General features: G+C 40.1%; 1 protein-coding gene across 3 annotated transcripts in view; it reads left to right on the top strand.

The window, feature by feature from the left end:
- CERS6 (ceramide synthase 6) overlaps positions 1–19,106 on the top strand; it is a 312,278-nt gene that overhangs the window by 230,376 nt on the left and 62,796 nt on the right. For all 3 annotated transcript variants that reach the window (XM_021924368.2, XM_021924367.2, XM_021924369.2), the window contains 2 exons: positions 3,709–3,759; positions 7,609–7,701. In XM_021924368.2, the coding sequence (XP_021780060.1) occupies positions 3,709–3,759; positions 7,609–7,701 (144 nt within the window). The remainder of the gene's footprint in view (positions 1–3,708; positions 3,760–7,608; positions 7,702–19,106) is intronic.

Consider the following 19,106-nt stretch of genomic DNA (forward strand, 5'->3'; position numbering starts at 1 on the left):
ACAATGTTGTTGTCAGAATTAAATGAGATGACACGTATAAAATACTTTAAATCTGTGAAATGTTTTGTAACATGATTTAAGTGTACATAAGTGAGAAGGAATAATGTGAACCATAGGTTATTGTAACAACATTTATTTTCTGAGACAGGATCTCATTCTGTTGCCCAGGCTTCAATGCCTGGCACAATCATGGCTTATTGCAGCCTTGGCCCCCACCAGGCTCAAGCAATCCTCCTACCTCAGCCTTCTGAGTAGCTGGGACTATAGGCACATGCTACTAGGCCCAACTAATTTTCATATTATTTGTAGAGATGAGGTCCCACTGTGTTGCCCAGGCCGGTCTTGAGCTCCTGGGCTCAAGCGGTTCTCCCACCTCATCCTCCCGAAGTGTTGGAATTACAGGTGTGAGCCACCACGACTGACCCAAAATTTGATTTCAGATTTTCCAACCTTGATAACCTTCCTTGATGTTGTAACGTCATGTGAAAAAGGCATTCTGTTTCTGGAAAATGTGCTTGACTTGCCATGCAACCTCCTAGGTACAGAGTTTTTATTATTAGTTAGGGAGATGCTAGGCCTAACTTTCTAAATTGAGGGTTTTAGTGTATTTTTAATCACCATTCCTCTATGATGTCTAAATATTTCATCTTTTTAAGTTCTTAATTACATTACTGTCCTATAATTTGTGTGATAGAATATATGGATTTTGACATCAAATGAATGTGGAAATGATTCTAAAAAACTGGAAAATTTTTATCAATGGAGAAAGTAGATAAATGTCAGCTTTATAGTATCAACTTAAAGAAGTTATACCTAAATTGGGTCCAGGTGTGGTGGCTCACACCTGTAATCCCAGCACTTTGGGAGGCCGAGGCAGGTGGATCACCTGAGATCAGGGGTTTGAGACCAGCCTGGCCAACATGGCAAAACCCCGTTTCTACTAAAAATACAAAAATTAGCTGGGCATGGTGGTGCACGCCTGTTGTCCCAGCCACTCGGGAGGCTGAGGCAGGAGAATCATTTGAACACAGGAGGTAGAGGTTGCAGTGAGCTGAGATCGCACCACTGTACTCCAGCCTGGTGACAGAATGAGACTCCATCAAAAAAAAAAGAAGGAGAAGTTATGCCTAAATTATAAACAGCCAATCCAGATTCATACACCAGTGTTGAGCTATAAGAAATCAGGAGAATCAACTCATAGAGTTCGGTTTTCTTATCTATAAATTGGGAAAGATATTTGTTCTACTGTCTCACCGTGTTTGGGGGGTATAACTTAAGATCCTAGAAAAATGTACTGTGCATATAGAAGGTGATATTAATACCTAATGTTGTCAGAGTGAGGGGTGTATGTGAACATGCATTTGTGTGAAAGAGTATATTCTTAAATGATTGGCCAGAAAACTTGTGAGCTGACCTTGGGCCCTGGTAGCTTCATCAGATTCATGGTATCCAGGCCTGTGCCCCTGCCTCCAGTGCATAGGAGCCCGAAGAGAGGCAGACACTTATTCGCTGTTTCTGCAGTTCAGTCAGGCATTGGGCATGCAGTGAAAACAGGTCTAGGGGATGCACATCTGATTCACACAGAGAAAAGCCTGGGTTTTAGAAGACTGATCAGCCAAGAAGCTCACAAAGGAAGGGAAGTTTTGAACGACAGATTTTTCTGGATCATTGTGAGTTATACCTTGCCCTCCTGCCTGTCACTAGAAAGGATGGCCACAGTGGCAGAGATGAGTGCTGCATCCTTAGGGGCAAGCACACACATGCCCAGTGGTCTTGGGACTGATAAATTTAGATGAACACGAGGCCTTGCCTTTCTATTGTGTATTCCTTTTCATTAGCATTCAGTAGATGAGTGCTGAACTTGGAAGTCTATGGTGAGAGGATAAACATGCATATGACATAACTTTCCTTCAAGGGCTTTCAATTGAGGAGATAACTTTATCAGAGAGAATGGCAATAACTAATATTTGTACTTTAAAATAGATGTTGCTGTGTTGTACCCACATTTTTTAAAACCTGCATGTATATGGGTATTTAAAAGTAAATTGATCTGTATCATGTTTATAACTATATTACATAGAAACAAAAGACCAAAAATGGGTCATAAATCAAAATGTTAATGGTGATGAAAATTTAAATTATTTTTACTTTTTATTCTTTATTTTTTACATCTTCCTAAATGGGCACATATTGCTGACTTAACAACACAGTAAGCCTCCCAAGTAGTTTTATGGACACTACCTCGTTTGATCTTCACAATCACTCTGTGAGGTCAATAATGAACATCGATGTTATAGATGAGAGAAATGGAGGAGACAGACAGACAACTCAGACACTCAGGAAGTTAAGTGCAGTGAGATTACATGATACAGACAGTGCTGAACAGGGAGCAAAAGGCAAAATCAGGAGCCGAGTTAAGATCTCGGAAAGAAAATGAAAAGTGCTTGAATGAAAGGGAAATGTAAAGATTCTGGAACGTAGTTAGGTTTAGGGCAGTGCATGGCTTTGTATAGGAATCTGGTTCCCTCCTTTGAGATCGGGTTTAGTTTGATCAGACTCAGAGACAGGGTGCACAGTGTCATGTTTGGGTTTGGGATCAGAGAGTCTGAGTTTGATTTTCACCTTTGGCACTGCCTAGCTATTGAACCTAGGTAGTTATTCACAGCCTTGGGGCCTCCATTTACCTATCTATAAAATAAGAAAAATACTAGTAGCCACTATAAGGATTAAATGAGTTAATATGTGTAGGAGCCTTTAAAAGTATATAGGACATAAGGAGGACTCAGCAGATATTAGCCACCTGAAGCTAATTGTCCTCATTCCTATGACACAGGGCTGATGAAGATGTTGGCAGATTAATTGTAAGAAACAGATAGATGTATATCAAATGTATATAGATGTATATCAGAAAGTGCTGACAGCTGTGGATAAGGGATGCAAAAGAATTATAACGTTAATACTTTTTTTGAAATTATTTTGAAACCCTGAGAAAGTTTGTGCTGGTCTTATTGGATAATTCAGCTCTCTATTTGAATTCATACCAACCCCTCCTTGATTATTACAAATGTTTGGAATCTGTGTGTACACTTAGATTTTCCTAATTATACTGTGTCATAAGGCAAGTAATTGCCCTCAAATTAAGAATGATTATTTTGTCATAAAAAGACCTGGACCACAGGTCTGGAGTTGGCATGTGTGTGAGGGTTAGTCTTAAGTGTCCTGCTGAAATAAGAAGTGTACCTGCATGTCACTGAACCCTGGTCAAGGCATGAATAATGTCGCTTGGTAAACATTGAGTCTGAGGAGTTTCGGGGCAGTTTATGCTAACTGTCATCAATGTTTATAGATAAGAGTGAGATGGAGGATTTACATCTGGTTTCTGTGAGACCCCTGCAGGGCCCTGCTGTTGAGGCTGGTTATGTAGCAGGAATATGTCTAAGTGACCAGCAAAATAGAAAAAATACCAGCTGAGACTGCATCCCAGAAGCAGCCTAAAATACTACCAGTTGAGTTTAGATTACCAAGAGAGAATATATTGTATACTAGTTGCTTTAATATCCTATGCCTAGCTGTTTTAAAGTTCTTCAATTCCCACACAGGTAAATTATTGAAATCCAAAAATATTAGAGCAAGAGCCTATTGTAAACCTTTTTTATGCTCTTATCCATGTTCTAAAATATGTAAAATATTTTTTGTCATTTTTTTCAGACCCCCTGGTTGTGGAATACGAGGCACTGCTGGTACAACTACCCCTATCAGGTAAGGAGGCATTATTGTCTGGGTTTTTACACACACAAAGTATCTACCTTAGGTCAATTTCATGGTCTCAGGCAGGCCCCAACAGGTTGGGCAGGCCCCTTCATTCTTGGCCCGACTGCCGCTGATCAGTGCTGGACATAATCTAGTGAGGATAGTAATTTGTGCATTATTCTTAGTGAAGTTCAGAATCAAGGCCCGATTGCCCTAGCAGATGGAGTCAGCTTGGAAAGTACATTTACAAAGGAATAGGATCAATCAGTTCAACAGGTGGAAAATTCCTGCTCCTAACAGCTGATCTGCTTCTAATCACTGAGGTAAGTCTGCAGTCCTGTTGACATAGCACAGACCTGCCTCAACAGCAAGTGGGAAAGATCAAGTGTGAGGCTGGAGCAGGTACACTGAGTTCAGTTCACTTTGTGGCTTAGAAGCAACCTCCAAATATATAAATCAAGCACCGTTTCCCTGAATGCAGAAAAATGGGCTTGTACTATGACGCGTGGAAGGATTATTTCTGAAACTAAAAACAGCATCATTGAAAGTGAGATTAAAATCATATTCCAGAAAGGAAGCATTTTAGATCTCTGCCCACTGGCACACCTTTGCATCTTTCCATGAATTCAGTGATATAAGCATGTGTTGTTGTGGTCCCCAGATCAGTTAACAAAGCTGGGACTTGTCTAAAAGTTTCTAGCTGGGAAATTTCTGTAACTCCGTGTTCAGTTGGGATGTTATATAAGAGAAGCAAATGCAGCTAGGTATTTTGAAGAGACATATTATACATTATAATGAGCAACTTCAGGTTTTTTGTTTGGGGTTTCTTTGGGTTGTCTGTTGAGGTATTTGGTCTTTGGGGCATGCACAGGCTTATGGCAAGCAGGCCTGCCCTGTGTCTGTGTCTTCTTTGTTACACACAGTGTCACGGCAGAGGGTGGGGACTGGCACTGGCTACTCCTTGAGCTAGTTCAACGTTAAGGACACATTGAAATTGAATTCCAGTTGGCATTTTCATCTCTTTCGAGTGGTTTATTCACATTAGAAAACACTATAAATAAACAATAGAACATGGCAAGAAAGCTGAACATTCAGAGGATATTTGATAGAGACTAAAGCAATGGTGAAACCAATAGCTTATTTTACACAATTGTAATTCTAAGGCCCAACTGCTGTTTACTGTACTTGGAACATTGTCACATAAGGCTCTTTGTGTCCTGTAATGGTATAGCGAGTGGCAAAATCCATGTATGTCTACATTTCTGTTTATAAAAGTACATACAAATGCCAAATGAAATGTAATCCCTACTCTTCTTTCTAACTATAATTTAGTCCAGAATAACTGTCATGTTCATGGCTGGAGCTGAGAAATTGATTATTTCTGAGAAAATGAGTTGCTAGAGCTATGGCCTATACTGTAGCTGCAGAGGGTTTCACAGCAGTGTAGATTCAACATGAAAGTTTGAGAGTCTGGGAGATAGTAATTTTTTAAAAAACAGGAAACACCACTAGTATGGAAGGCAAGATGCTGTGTGAGGACTCAGATCAAGATTGTTTTCTGTATGATTCAGCATATGGTCCCCAGAATGCAGGACAAATTCACAGTCTCTCATGGGAATGGTGCATCTTTGAAAATACCATATAGTAATAAAGAATATTAGCTGATTTCTTTGTGTGTGGTGGGGGTGGAATTAAACAACATACAATTATGTATGCAATTATAGTACTTTGTGTGTAAGCATGTCTATGTAAATATATAGATTGCTGTTCCAAGTCAGTCGCTATCCTTAAGGGCACTTTTAAAGACATACTTATGAAACGTATTTATTATATCTTTAGCATATATGTTAAATAGATAATTGAACAGACATTTAGGTGAAAAAGTAGTGGTCTACTTCAGTTTTATTAAGGATACACTTACTTTAGTAAGTACGCATGTTATTTGTTATTTGTTACATATTAAATAATTTCATATACATGTGTATATTCTAAGTTTAAAATAATGTGAAGCTGCATTCAGTTGAACCTTGTCCAGCTTGGCGTAAGAAGCACAAGTTGGACATGAGATACCCTAGTTGGTGGTCATGGGGCCTCACTAGCTGTGAGACCTAGCCTTAGCCTCTTAACCTGAATTAACTGACAGCAATTTCCTGTCAACTATATAATCTAGGTCTAGAATTATAGTACTAATTTTATAGGATTTTTATGAGAACCAAAGAAATTAACATGTGAGTGAGCACTGTCAACTGCAAAGCACTCCTTGGACATAGTAATTATTATAATGGGACGCTCTCTATGAACTCTGCGGTTTCCAGATGCTCTCTGACTTGCCCTTATAATTCCTCTGGGCCTTTCCCCAGGTGGTGGAAGTAAGAGAATCTCATTAAAAATAAAATTTACCCTTGGCTCAAAGGGTCCTGAACCAGAGCCCGATTTTCTAAACTTTATTGCAGCCATCCATCTGCCCTGAATATCCATCCTTCATCATTAATGCCTTCAAGTTTTACAAGGACAGTTCAGTGGGAAATGGATTCTCTTCAGGGAGATGCTGAATTGATGCTTGTCTCCGTTCAGGCTGCTAGAAGAGAATATGTTAAGAGATCATGTCCCTTCTTATAAGGGCATTAACCCTATTCATGAGGGGTCCACTCTGATGACCTAATTACCTCCCAAAAGCCCTGCCTCCAAATACTGTCACATTGGGATTAGGCTTCATCATATGAATGTTAGGGGGAACACAAACTTTCAGTCCACAGCAGGACTCATTGTCATTTAGACTTTAGGATTGCTGGTTGGAGTATCCTGTCCCATTGTGTATTTTGTTGTCAGAGACCTATGCAGGACAACTTTTCCGTGATTCCCATGCATAGAGTGGGTGAGTGCCAGCTTCTTCTGATTGTCATTCATTATGCTACTCTTGGTGTACAAAACATTTACCTTTCAATTATATTTACCATATATGGTATCGTCTTGTGTATGGGGGTATGGACTTGTTTGTGTGATGAATTTCAAATGTTTTTCATTCATTTTGATAAAGCAAGACATATCATTACAACTCAATATAACAATTAAAAACAACTCATCAAAAATGTTTTTTGAAAACTCTCTTGTTTTTAGTGGGATTGTGTGCAAAATAAATATTCCTGACTTCCACTGCCTCTCTGAGCCTCCCCCCAACCCTGAGCCTCTGAAGCAGTTAAAGCAGGTATCACTAAACTAAGACCCAAGTTTTATACCTGCTAAGCTGTGGAGCTGAGACGTGATCAGATATCCTGGCTGGGTGCCTAGTCTGGTATCTGCTGGCAGCTTTCCTGTCCCTCTGATCTTTCAGTAAATATTTTTGAATAATTATTTTTGATATTTGAAATGTACTGAACATTTTCTAATAACAACAAAAAAAAAAACTTTCTGATTAATGCGAAACTTAAATCTACGCCTCAGTGACCCGTATAGTATTCCAGTTCCTATCACCTACTGTCTTGTCCCTATACTCGCAGCAGTTGTCCAGGGTTATTCTTTGTCTGTATTAGAATTTTTTTTCAGGTTGCTTAAGGAATCTTGCAGATACTTGTGACAAAGAATCATAAATGCTATTGTTAAGCTGAATAATGAATGGAGTCCCAAATGTTCATGCTAATTAATGCTTTTTGAGTCGGAGATGAAATGAGAGTAATATCATCAAGCTGTGGATGAAAGTTATCCTCAAAGCTCCATCATCTACAAAGAGAATAGGACAGAAACTGCCTTTGTGCAGGTGCAAGACCATATTACTTTTGAGCAGTGAACTTGAGATGTCTGGGATACAAATTGGGTTCCCTATTAACTATTAATCATTTCTTTTTTTTCTTTCACTTTCAGCCACTCACAACTGACCTTCACTACTATTACATCTTGGAGCTGTCGTTTTATTGGTCTTTAATGTTTTCGCAGTTCACCGATATCAAAAGAAAGGTAAGAGCAGTTATGTCGTAAAGTGCTTGCAAACATGCATCTTTAATGGCCCTTAGCAGGTGGGTGTAGACTCTCAAAGGCACTCATACCTGTTCTCCTGGCAGCCCTAGGTTAGTATGACCTGCTGCATTATTACAGAAAGTTCTCTATTTTTGCTTGTGCTGTTTTGTATTTTGTTTCTATTATTTCTTCACTCATCCCCTAAAACTCAGCCTTCTTTTCTCCATGTAATAATGGAGCAGTGAATCCCCATAGAAATAATTTTCTCTCAATCTAATTCCCAAGTCCTCTGTTCTCCAAATTAAATAAAAAGCAAAAATCCTATTTGTAGCTCCTGGGAGAGAGTAAAGTCTCAGTGTTTCAGCCCTACGGAATTAATTCCCCAATTGCAGGGTTATCCAGTGTCAAAATATATCTCGGAAATGCAGCATTCCTCAGTGAACTGTGATCTGGTTTCCACCTATTCCCTCCACTGGAATTGCTTTTGTGTGACCCCCTACGTGTTAAATCCACTTATTCTGGCTTTCATCCTACCAGCTTCTAGGCAAAATTGGCACTTCTAGCTCTTTACTACTTATTTTTCTGTGACACCATATTTGGATCAATCCTTCAAAGTCACCTTGCTGTCCTTTGTCTTAATGCCCCGTGCCCTACATATTTGGGTGTACCAGAGTTCTGGACCTGAATTACAGGATCTCCCTGGATGATTGAGTTTATACTTCCTGATACTTCCAACCATAACCTACATCCCATTAATTCTGAAATGTTTCTCTTCTGCCCCACATTATCTCTGGGTCCATACTTCCACATCTGTAGTCACAGATGATAGTACTGGTTGAACATCCCTAAATCTGATAATCCAAAAGGCTCTGAAATTTGATACTTTTTGAGTGTTAACATGATGCTCAAAGTAAATAAATGCTCATTGGAGCATTTTGCATTTCAGATTTGTATATTAGGGATGCAAATCTGTAAGTATAATGCAAACATTCCAAAATCCAAAGAAATCCAAAGTTCAAAACACTTCTAATCCCAAGCATTTGGGGTAAGGGATACACAACGTACATTGTGTTATTTTTGTACATTATATCATTTAGTCCTGACAACAAATCAAAGATCCAGTTTGATTATTTTATTATTTATGCTTATTTTATGAATGAGGAAATTAAGCCTTACATGCAAAGTGCTCCTGACTGAAGACATGGTCTTCTAGTCTTGTTCTTCCTCTAGTAACCCTTAGAACCAACAGTCATGTCAGCCAGGACGTTTTCCTTTGCTCTTGTTTTTGCCACTCCGTATACCTTCTTTCCTTAATATCACTGACAAACGTACAGTTCCCTCTCCTTTTGCCCACTCTGTTATGTAGTCTCTTAAACAGTCTTCCTATCTAAGTAGTCATTCTTGTTTATCTGCTGCCTAAGAATTATGTTTCTAAAACCTTCAAGACAAAGTTCAAATACTTGGAGGATAAAACGCAATGTCTTAGTCCAATTGAGCTAATACAACAAAATGCCAGATTGACTGAGTAGCTTATAAAATCTATTTCTCACAGTTCTGGAAGGTGAGATGCCCAAGATCAAAGCACCAGCAGATTCAGTGTCTAGCAACAACCCACTTTCTCATGGATGGCAACCTTCTCACGCTGTCCTCTCATGGTGGAAGGGGCAAGACAGCTCTTTCAGGCCTCCTTTATAAGGGCATGAGTCCCATTCACAAGGGCTTCTGCCAAAAGGCCCCATGTCCTAATACTATCACTTTGGGGGTTAGAGTTTCAATATATATATATATTTGAGGAGGACACAAGCATTTAGTCCCCAGCAAGCAAGATATGTTCACCTTTGCACCCCCACGACTATCAGTGTAGCTGCTCATCGTGGGGATCAGTAAGTTGAGGGTAAATGAATAAGCGAAATCAGTTCCTTTACGTTATGATGGAGCACAGTACTGCAATGTGTCTTTTCTTGGTTAAATCAGTAATCTGCTAAGTTGCAAACTGGTATCCAAGTGGCAGCTGAAAAGCGTTTTAAGAGTCTATGGGCCTACTACCTAAGTCCCCTTCCCCAAATATGCTCCTTCCGCCATCCTACAGCAGTGGCTTACTTGGCTGACAAAAAGCTGTCTTTTCTGATTGTATGGCTACAAGGCCCTTAATATGGTATATACCAACTGATTCTCAGAAGAAGTAGGTGGCCCCTGTCAAGGCGAGCTTGAGCATAACAGATGACTCTTTGACACCCATAATTTGTGGTTCCTTTACTCATTGTACCCAATACTCCGAGTTGGTTTCTGAAATCATTTACAGACTCTTTAGTGATGGTATGTCAAGTGAGTCTCTTCTGTCCTACATGAGGGAGTCTTCTTTGGTCACGTAGTGCCAATACATGTAGACTGATTATTTTCTATGTGCCAGGTACCGTGCAAGGCTCATGTTGCATTTTATTTTCTTTTTTGAGGAGACCTTTTGTCCAGGTAGTCACATAAAACACTTATATAACGGAGAGCTAGAACGTTCTTCTTCTTCTTCTTCTTCTTCTTTTTTTGGGAAAATTGATGCACAGAGTGAGTTTATGTAAGTTTCTCAGGGCCATGTAATATGGGAATGAATTAGAGGCTAGGCTTACCAAGTAGAGCCTTGTGATTCACTCTTGGATTAGACACGTACATAATCCTTGCTTTGCCATGCTCCTGACATTACAGGTAGTAAGCCTTTCACAGCTCTTTGCCATTTTATCGGTCCTTCTCTTGCTTAGTGAGAACTAGAGGTGCCATCCAGGGTCAAAAAGCAGGAATAGCTGTCCTTGGCTTCCAGAAGCCTAGTCCTAGTAAGACATTGCTGTACCAAAAGTTACCAAGTCCCTCCACTAGCTTGAGCTTTCTCATCACATGGGGAACATGGCTTTGCAATGAGCCAGCAGGGCTCAAGAAGTCTTTATTGCTGTATTAGTTTGTTTTCACACTGCTGTGAAGAAGTACCTGTGGCTGGGCATGGTGGCTCATGCCTATAATCCCAGCACATCAGGAGGCCAAGATGGGTGGGTGGATCACTTGAGCTGACAACTTCAAGACCAGCCTGAGCAACATGGCGAAACCCTATCTCTACAAAAAATACAAAATTTAGCCAGACGTGGTACACCAAGTGAGCCAACATGGCACCACTGCACTCCAGCCTGCGTGATAGAGCCAGACCTTGTCTCAAAGGAAAAAAAAAGAAAGAAACACCTGAGACTGGGTAAATTATTAAGAAAAGTTTAAGAGATTTAATTGGCTCGCAGTTCCATAGGCTGTGCAGGAAGCATGATACTGGGATTTGCTCGGCTTCTGGGGAGGCCACAGGAAACTTACAATCATGGCAGAAGGTGAAGGAGAAGCAAGGCATGTCTTACATGGTGGAGCAAAAGAGAGGGAGAGGTGCCACACACTTTTGAACAACTAGATCTTATGAGAACTCACAATCCCGATGACAGCACCAATGGGGGATGGTATTAAATGATGAGAAACCACACCCAGGATCCAATCATATTTGGGGATTACATTTCAACATGAGATTTGGGAGGGGACACAGATCCAAACCATATCAATTGCTTTAAGCCAAATGACTATTATCTCAGTACTTTTCATAGGTAAATTATTTTGGGGGATTGAAAGGTATCATTTTGTATTACTTTAACATATATAGCATCAGTGGAAAACACCTGTAAAAGGGATAATTTTGTAGTAAAGTTTGTGGAATTGATCCTAGGCCTGTATATATTGTCAGTGTTTAGAAATTGAGTGTATATTTTTTGCTAGTCAACACCAATAGCTTGTTTTAGATAGGTAGCGCCTCTGTCTTCTCCTGGTCAGATTACATTTGTACATTCCTGATGCAGCTGGTTTATTCTTGTTTCTTGCACAAAAATGGGAATTTGGCCACTACCAGACGTGCTTATTCCCTGGCACAGGTTTTAGTTAGGAAGGCTTTTTCCTCTGCTGCCATCTCTCATTAGGGAGCCGCAGTGCTTGCTTTTCCCCTTTGCATCTTGCTGAATGGCCCCATGGGTCCTTGGCAGTTTCATCCTTATTACTCCCCCACTTGGAGGACCTGCTGTTCTAGCCATCAGTGAAGATTTATGGCACGTTTTGTCTGCCAGATGCACTCTCCACCTTCTGTATTGGAACTATTAACTGAACCCTCTAAAAACAGCCTGCTTCTTTATGATGGGATAGGGGTGCTTGAAGACACCCATTGGCAATACAGTATGGAAATCAACTTCAGAAGACTGTTCATGAGTTTGTTAACAGAAGGGTTATCACAATGTTTCTTTGGCTCCCATATTAAATGACAAAGAGTGTCAATGGCCATTTTCAAACAGGGACCAGGATTTATAAACACTGGCTCCAAATGCATGCCTCAAACTTTTAGAATCAGTACTTTAAATAGGTTTAACAATCACTTATTTTGATTTATTGGGTTCACGAATTTTTCTAAAATGGCTTTTGTGCTCATAAACTCTTCTTTTTTGGCATTTTTTTTTTTTTTAGTTGCTCTATTTCCACATAGAATCTGAAGTTTAAAAATGAGGGGAGAACTTTTCATCTTCATGGTGACAGAACACATTGCCTCACTTTTAATCATTTCCAGAGTTGGTACTTATTTGGTCAGTGATGAGAAATACTATTGTCTTCCCAAAGGGAAGATTAGATGAAAAATAAAAGATGTTTAAATTCTCTTCTATTTCCCAAGGCTTAATTTTATCAAAATTTTATCCTTTAGCACCTGTTCACAATGAACATTTCTCCTGCCATCTAAAATATCCAAAGGAAGCTCATAAATATTTTCGTGTTGGAGCTCAGAACAGCTTGCTTATGTCTAAATCCTATGTCCCTTTTAACTAAGCTGCTGTTTGGCTTGAAGGCTTGGGCCTTCGGCCAATGAGTTCTGCTCGTATTCAGAGTCCTTCTCAGGAAAGCATCCCTGGCAGAGTTCCAGGGCCCAGCTGGTGAAATCAACTTGTTGCTCTTTTGGTCTTGAAACCGAGAGAAACACTACATCTTATAAAAGATTCCTGACAGAGAGGTATGGTTAAGTCTAGCAAGAAACTTATTGATAAGCTTGTGTAAGCTCTCTACTAACATTTTGTGGAGAATAACTGGAGCCCATTATTGTAAGTGCTTTAGATGCCTTTGGAGGTCGTATCATGCTCCAGATCTTGCCTGCTGCAGTTAGTTTTAGGGGAAAGGAAAATGCATGTTTTAATCTTCTTACGAAGAAGCAGCATGGAATAGAATTATATAAAATAATGTATGTAAAACTATGTAGTACAGTGCTTGACAAATAGTGCTTAGACAGTACCTGGAACATAATGACCCAGTAAGGAAAGTCAAAAAGCACCTACCATTAACACCATTGATTCATAAAGGAAAGGGCATTTTACCATAAAAGAAAGGGAGAAAGGACATATTGTAATAAAGGACAATCCTTTAAATTTATCATTAAGTAAAAGTCTTTGTTTTTCTCATTTTGTCCTAGACTGGGGAAAACATTGTTATGGGTGCAATATGGCTTAGAGGTTAAAGGCATGGGCTACCTGCCCAGCACCACTCCTAATTCGATGTGACCTTGAGCAAGTTACTTTACTTTTCTGTACGTTAGTTTTCTGATCCAGAGAATGGAGTTCACGTAACCTACCTCATGGGTGTGTTGTAAATGTAAATAAGTAAATAAGTAGTACATGTACTTGGAACAGTGCCTGGCACATCATAAATGCTCAATAAATGTAGCCTTTCCTTGTAGTCATTAAGGCACTTGCCAGATACTGCCAGCTTTTCACCCTCAGGCACACCCAGGATTGTGCTTGTCAGCCAGCCTCCCATTTTGTGATTGGGTGGGGCCCTATGACTAGTGGGCTGTGAACAATATTGATTTGAGCCGCTTCTGAGCTAGAGTATTATAGTTGCTGGCATGAGACTCTCTAGAACTCCCACTTCTAGCACAGTGATTAGTAACACTGGAGATAGGGGCTGCTCCGTCAGCCTGGGTTTCTTAGTGCCTCAGGCAAGCAGAGTCCCCTGGCCCCCAACCAATGATAACATGTAATGAGTAAGAAATAAGCCTTTGTTTTAAACCCCTGAGGTTTTAAGGTCTTTGTAATCGCTGCATCTCTTAGCTTATCCTGACTGGCGCAGATGTTAATAATAATATGGCTAGTTATCATTTCCTAGGACAATATTTGGAAATAATTTGTCGAAATCAGTACCTCTCGAAATGTGCTGTTTGAATCCCTGACGATCCCTGAGGCCCTTTCAGGAGGCCTGCAAGGGCAAAACTGTTTATATAATAGTGCTAAGATGTCATTTGCCTTTCTCACAGTGTTGACATTTTCACTGAGAATTCAAAAGTAATCATGGGCAAAATTGCTGGTGGTGGCACCAAACTGCTACTAATAGTAGTCATTGTACCCTTCATGCCACACTCTTGCAGAAAGAAAAAAAATGTCAGTTTCACCTGAGAATGCTCTTGATGAAGCAGTAAAAACTATAGTTGTCCCTCAGTATCCATGGGGAATTGGTTCCAGGACCACCACCCCCCGCCCCCGAGGTTACCAGAATTCATGGATGCTCAAGTCTTTTATATAAAATGGTGTAGTATTTGGCCAGTTGCGGTAGCTCACACCTGTAATCACAGCCCTTTGGGAGGCAGAGGTGGGCAGATTGCTTAAGCCCAGGAGTTTAAGACCAGCCTGGGCAACATAGCAAGACCCTATTGCTAAAAAATAAAATAAAAATAATTAAAAATAAAATAAAATTGTATATTTGTGTACAACCTATGCACATCCTCCCATATACTTTAAATCATCTCTAGATTACATAATACCTAATGTCATGTAAATGCGATGTTAATAGTTATACTGTATTTCTTAGGGAATAATGACAAGAAAAAAGTCTATACATTCTATACATGTGCACAACTATCCATTTTTCTTATTCAGACACAACCATCTGTTTTTATATTTATATAGATACAACCGTCCATTTTTTTTTAAGTTTTCAATTCATGGTTGAATCCATGAATGTAGGACCTACAGATAATGGAGGGCCAACAGTATTAATTTTATTAAACCTCTCTCCTTGAATATATATTGAAAAAGAATATTGTGTGTGATGAAATTGGAAATAGGTATGCAGTGGTGTCTGTCTTAAGAAAAATGCAGTTATTTTACTTTTGAGCTGAACTGTTTTTCATAGAACCCCATTTTTACTTAAAAGAATGATAAACTGTAGTTATTCCAACTTGTGTATTTGACAGACATTGTCTTGAAAATGCACAAAATGAGCTTGTCACGTTGTTTCAAAGAAAGCAACTGACATTATTTGTGGTCAGTGATAAAACTCAAGCTTTCAAGCAAAAATTAGATTTTTGGAAAGCTTATGTGTACCTGCAAAAACTTGACAGCCTGTCAATCCTTGACATTTCTGATGAGATTGGTAGTGATATTAACAAATGTGATTTTCAAAAATATTTTACTTAAAAAATCACTACTCAGTGAATCAATATTTTCCAGATAACTAATGCATGATGTTATAAAATCATGCATGAGTAAAAGATCCATTCACAGACCAATGGATTTTAATGTAACAGAATATAAAAAGTTTATTGATACGGTTTTAGATTCCATATTACAACCAACTTTTAAGAGTATCTGACTTGACAAATTTTAGTACAGTGCCAAAGAAGACTATCCATAACTATCTGAAAGTACTGTTAAGGTACTTCTTCATTTTCCAGCTATCTATCTTTGTGATACTGGGTTTTCACCAAATGCTTCAACCCAAACAACATCTGGCAACAGATTAAATGTATACACACTTACGAGAATCCAACTCTCTAATATTAAACAGATATTAGAGAGATTTGCAATAATGGAAAACAAAGCCATTCTTCACCAATTTTTTTTGAAAATGTAACTTTTAGTAAAAATTTGTTAATATGTAATGGAGTTTGTTTAAAATAAATTAATAAATGTGTTTTAAATATTTTTTTAAATGTCTCAGTTCTAACAGTGGGTATGTTAAATACTGATAGATAAAGCCCTCATAAACAAATACTCTTTGGTGTTCTCAATAATTTTTAAGACTATGAAGGGGAGACCAAAATGTGTGAGAACGACTGGTCTGGAATATTCTTAAGTCTTTCCTAAAAGTATGACTCCCAGATCAGTTTCTGTGGCTCATGCCTGTAATCCCAGAACTTTGGGAGGACGAGGCAAGTGGATCACTTGAGGTCAGGAGTTCAAGACCAGCCTGGCCAACATGGTGAAAGCCCATAAAGTACAAAAAATTAGCTGGGCGTGGTGGTGCGCACCTGTTATCCCAGCTACTCAGGAGGCTGAGGCAGGAGAATCGCTTGAACCCGAGAGGCAGAGGTTACAATGAGCCAAGATCACGCCACTGCACTCCAGCCTAGGAGACAAAGCCAGACTCCATCTCAAAAAAAAAAAAAAAAAGTGACTCCTAGGTAGTGCCTCACATTGCATCAGCATGTTCTTTCTTTTCTTGAAAAGCTAAAATCACACCAGATGACATCAGATCCAGGGATGGGGATTGATGTAGACTTCTCTCCTTGTAACCTCACTCCTGCTACCTGTAGACACAATCAGGAGGGCCGCTTCACCTCTCTTTCACAAAGGTGTGAAGTTGCTCTTTTATGCAACTTCTCATGATTGGAATTGCAGTATTCTGCCCTTGAAGTTCAGTTTCCTCTGAGGCAGATATTCCCAAGTCTTAGGCCTGTGTTGTGTTTTTTTCTCACTGCTGTGTCTTCAGAATATAAGCAGGGAAAAGGAGCGGCTCATTTTAATAAGCTACCATTTGTGATCAAAGCATTGCAACCCAGCACCATGTGCAGACTGGTGGAAGAACAATAGAACTATTGTCTGGAAAAGAAGTGTTTCATGGGGCAGTTTTTATGGGATTTTATTCAAAGGCTGGCTTCAGCAGTGGCTTATGCTGGCAATCAAGCATCCAAGTGCCTTGTCAAAGGAGAGGCTCTTAGACATCTTTAGGTCTCGTGGTCAGATAACCAGCCACTGGTCAGCCCTGGTTCTCATAGACTCAGCCACATACTGCAATTCAGGGTGCAGGAGGGTGATGACCAGGAGCCTCTTCTTCCAGTGTGCTGCAGAGGGCTGCAGCATTACAGAGAGCCACGCAGTGCTACTGGTCTCGGGCTCTGGGCTCATAAGTTCGGGTCCTCAGGAGTCCCATCTCTCTCAGGAGGTCTTGCTGGCCCTTGGGATGTTTGGTCATTCAGCTTCTGCTGGGGAGTTTCTCTCAAGTCAATTATAGGGGCCTTGGGAAAACACCCACTTTGGCTGCTTATGGCTCTGTCTCTCTGCCTGAAGTCATGAACACCTTCACTTTCCATCCCCTATATATAAACAAACCCATTCATCTGTCTTTCCCTTTGGCCTCCTGAGAAGAGGTACACCTTCCACTCAAGGCTCACCCTTGCACCTTTGTTCTTTTTGTTTGTTTGTTTTTTGAGACAAGTCTCACTTTGTCACCCAGGCTGGAGTGCAGTGGCGTGATCTTGGCTCCCTGCAACCTCCACCTCCCGAGTTCAAGCAGTTCTCCTGCCTCAGCCTCCCAGTAGCTGGGACTGTAGGTGCCTGCCACCACGTTCGGCTAATTTCTTGCATTTTTAGTAGAGACGGGCAATTTCACCATGTTAACCAGGATGGTCTCGATCTCCTGACCTCGTGATCCACCTGCTTCGGCCTCCCAAACTGCTGAGATTACAGGCATGAGCCACCGCGCCCAGCCGCACCTTTGTTCTTGATCCCCATCTCTTCCTGTCTTCCAGGAGTAGACCTTGTTCTATTTGTTAGTCTCTCACTTATATGTGTTTTCCAGAGTGTCCTCTCTTTCCTGCCTCCTTCCTCAGAGACAGTTTCCTCACACGTCCATTTCTGAGAAGCAACCTGCTATGGTAGGTAGATACCTGAGCTCTGGAGTCACACAGAACTGGATGCAGAGCTGGCTTAGCCCGTCCTCACTGTGTGACTAGGGAAAATGATGTGGCATTCCTGTGCCTCAGTTTCTATGTAAAATAGAGTTTCAAAGTCACACTTGCTTTATGGGGTTGTTGTTAAGAATAAATGACAATATCAGACAGAAGAGCCTTTGGCACATGAGAATTAGGCAAATCAGAGGGTAAGTAGGAATTCACCAGGTAGTCAAGGTGGGATGGGGCCAGGAGCCAAACGAGGAGAAAACACAAGCACCACAGCCAGAAGGAAAAAAAAAAAAAAAAACTGTGTGGCCAGAGGTCTGCACAGAGACAAGAAGCAGCTTCCAGGAAATTCTGCAGCTAGAATTCTGTATGTTTGTGAGGAGTCAGGAGTGGGTAGCTCAGGCAGCTGAAGAAAGAGGAGTTAGAATGTGGAGGATAAGGCTGAGGATGATGAGAGTTCCCCAAACCCCTCCTGACAATTTACATGCCATCCCAACCTGGTTGACCTGAGGGAGACTTTTTCCATCTTCTGTCTAAAGCACAAAATTGAGTCCCTGGTTACCCATTGTCAATTTAGGCCTCAAGACCTTTATAGTACATGGACGATGGCTTTTGAGTCCTGGGATGTTTCTGATTTTAGTAGAACACAATCTGCCCCCTACTGATCATTCTGGATGTTTTCAGCCCAAATTGGTTTGTTTGATATCATAAACGGTTACCATTATCTCTGTTCCGGGGATTATTGCCAAAAAAAAAAAAAAGTTAATTCTGCTAACCCTTGTATTACTTAAGACTGTTAGATTGAGTATGTTTTAAATGTCTCAGAAGTGACCTTTCCCCATTAAAAGCTGTGCAAACTAGTGTGACTGAGCCAAGGGTAATTTAAACAGAACCCAGAAGGTGTAGTACAAGACCGTCGTCTCCAGGCACTTGTGATTTAGCAAGGCTCATAGTAATAGAGAGCTTCTGAGGATCTAAAGTTCAGTGAATAAAAAGACATGTATAATTAAGAAAACGATCTACATCATTTGAAAGCAGAGTGCATTTGGAGAGTGTGCTTTTGATCAGGAGAGGAAGGAAGGCGTGAAGGAGGACTCCAAGGCGTTCAAAATCAAGCTCCACGCTCTGGCCAGGCCCATCAGAAGCTAATCAACAGCACTATCTTACTGTTTTCTATTGTGCAAATAAAATTTTATTGTGTCCTTTTCCATGGTGATAAAATCAATTAAAGATTAAATATTAACTAAATAATTCACAGCAGACAAGATTATGAGTTCTTGATGTTGAAATGGGACCATAAATGTTGCATGGGAGAAAGATTGAGTAAACTCTGCTTATACAATGGTTATTTCATTTATATATGTTTCTAGAAGCCATAAAGTAACGGCACATCTAGCAGTAGAGAAAACAATAC

The sequence above is a fragment of the Papio anubis genome, chromosome 10 (genome assembly GCF_008728515.1).
Source record: "Papio anubis isolate 15944 chromosome 10, Panubis1.0, whole genome shotgun sequence".
Taxonomy (NCBI): Eukaryota; Metazoa; Chordata; class Mammalia; order Primates; family Cercopithecidae; genus Papio; species Papio anubis.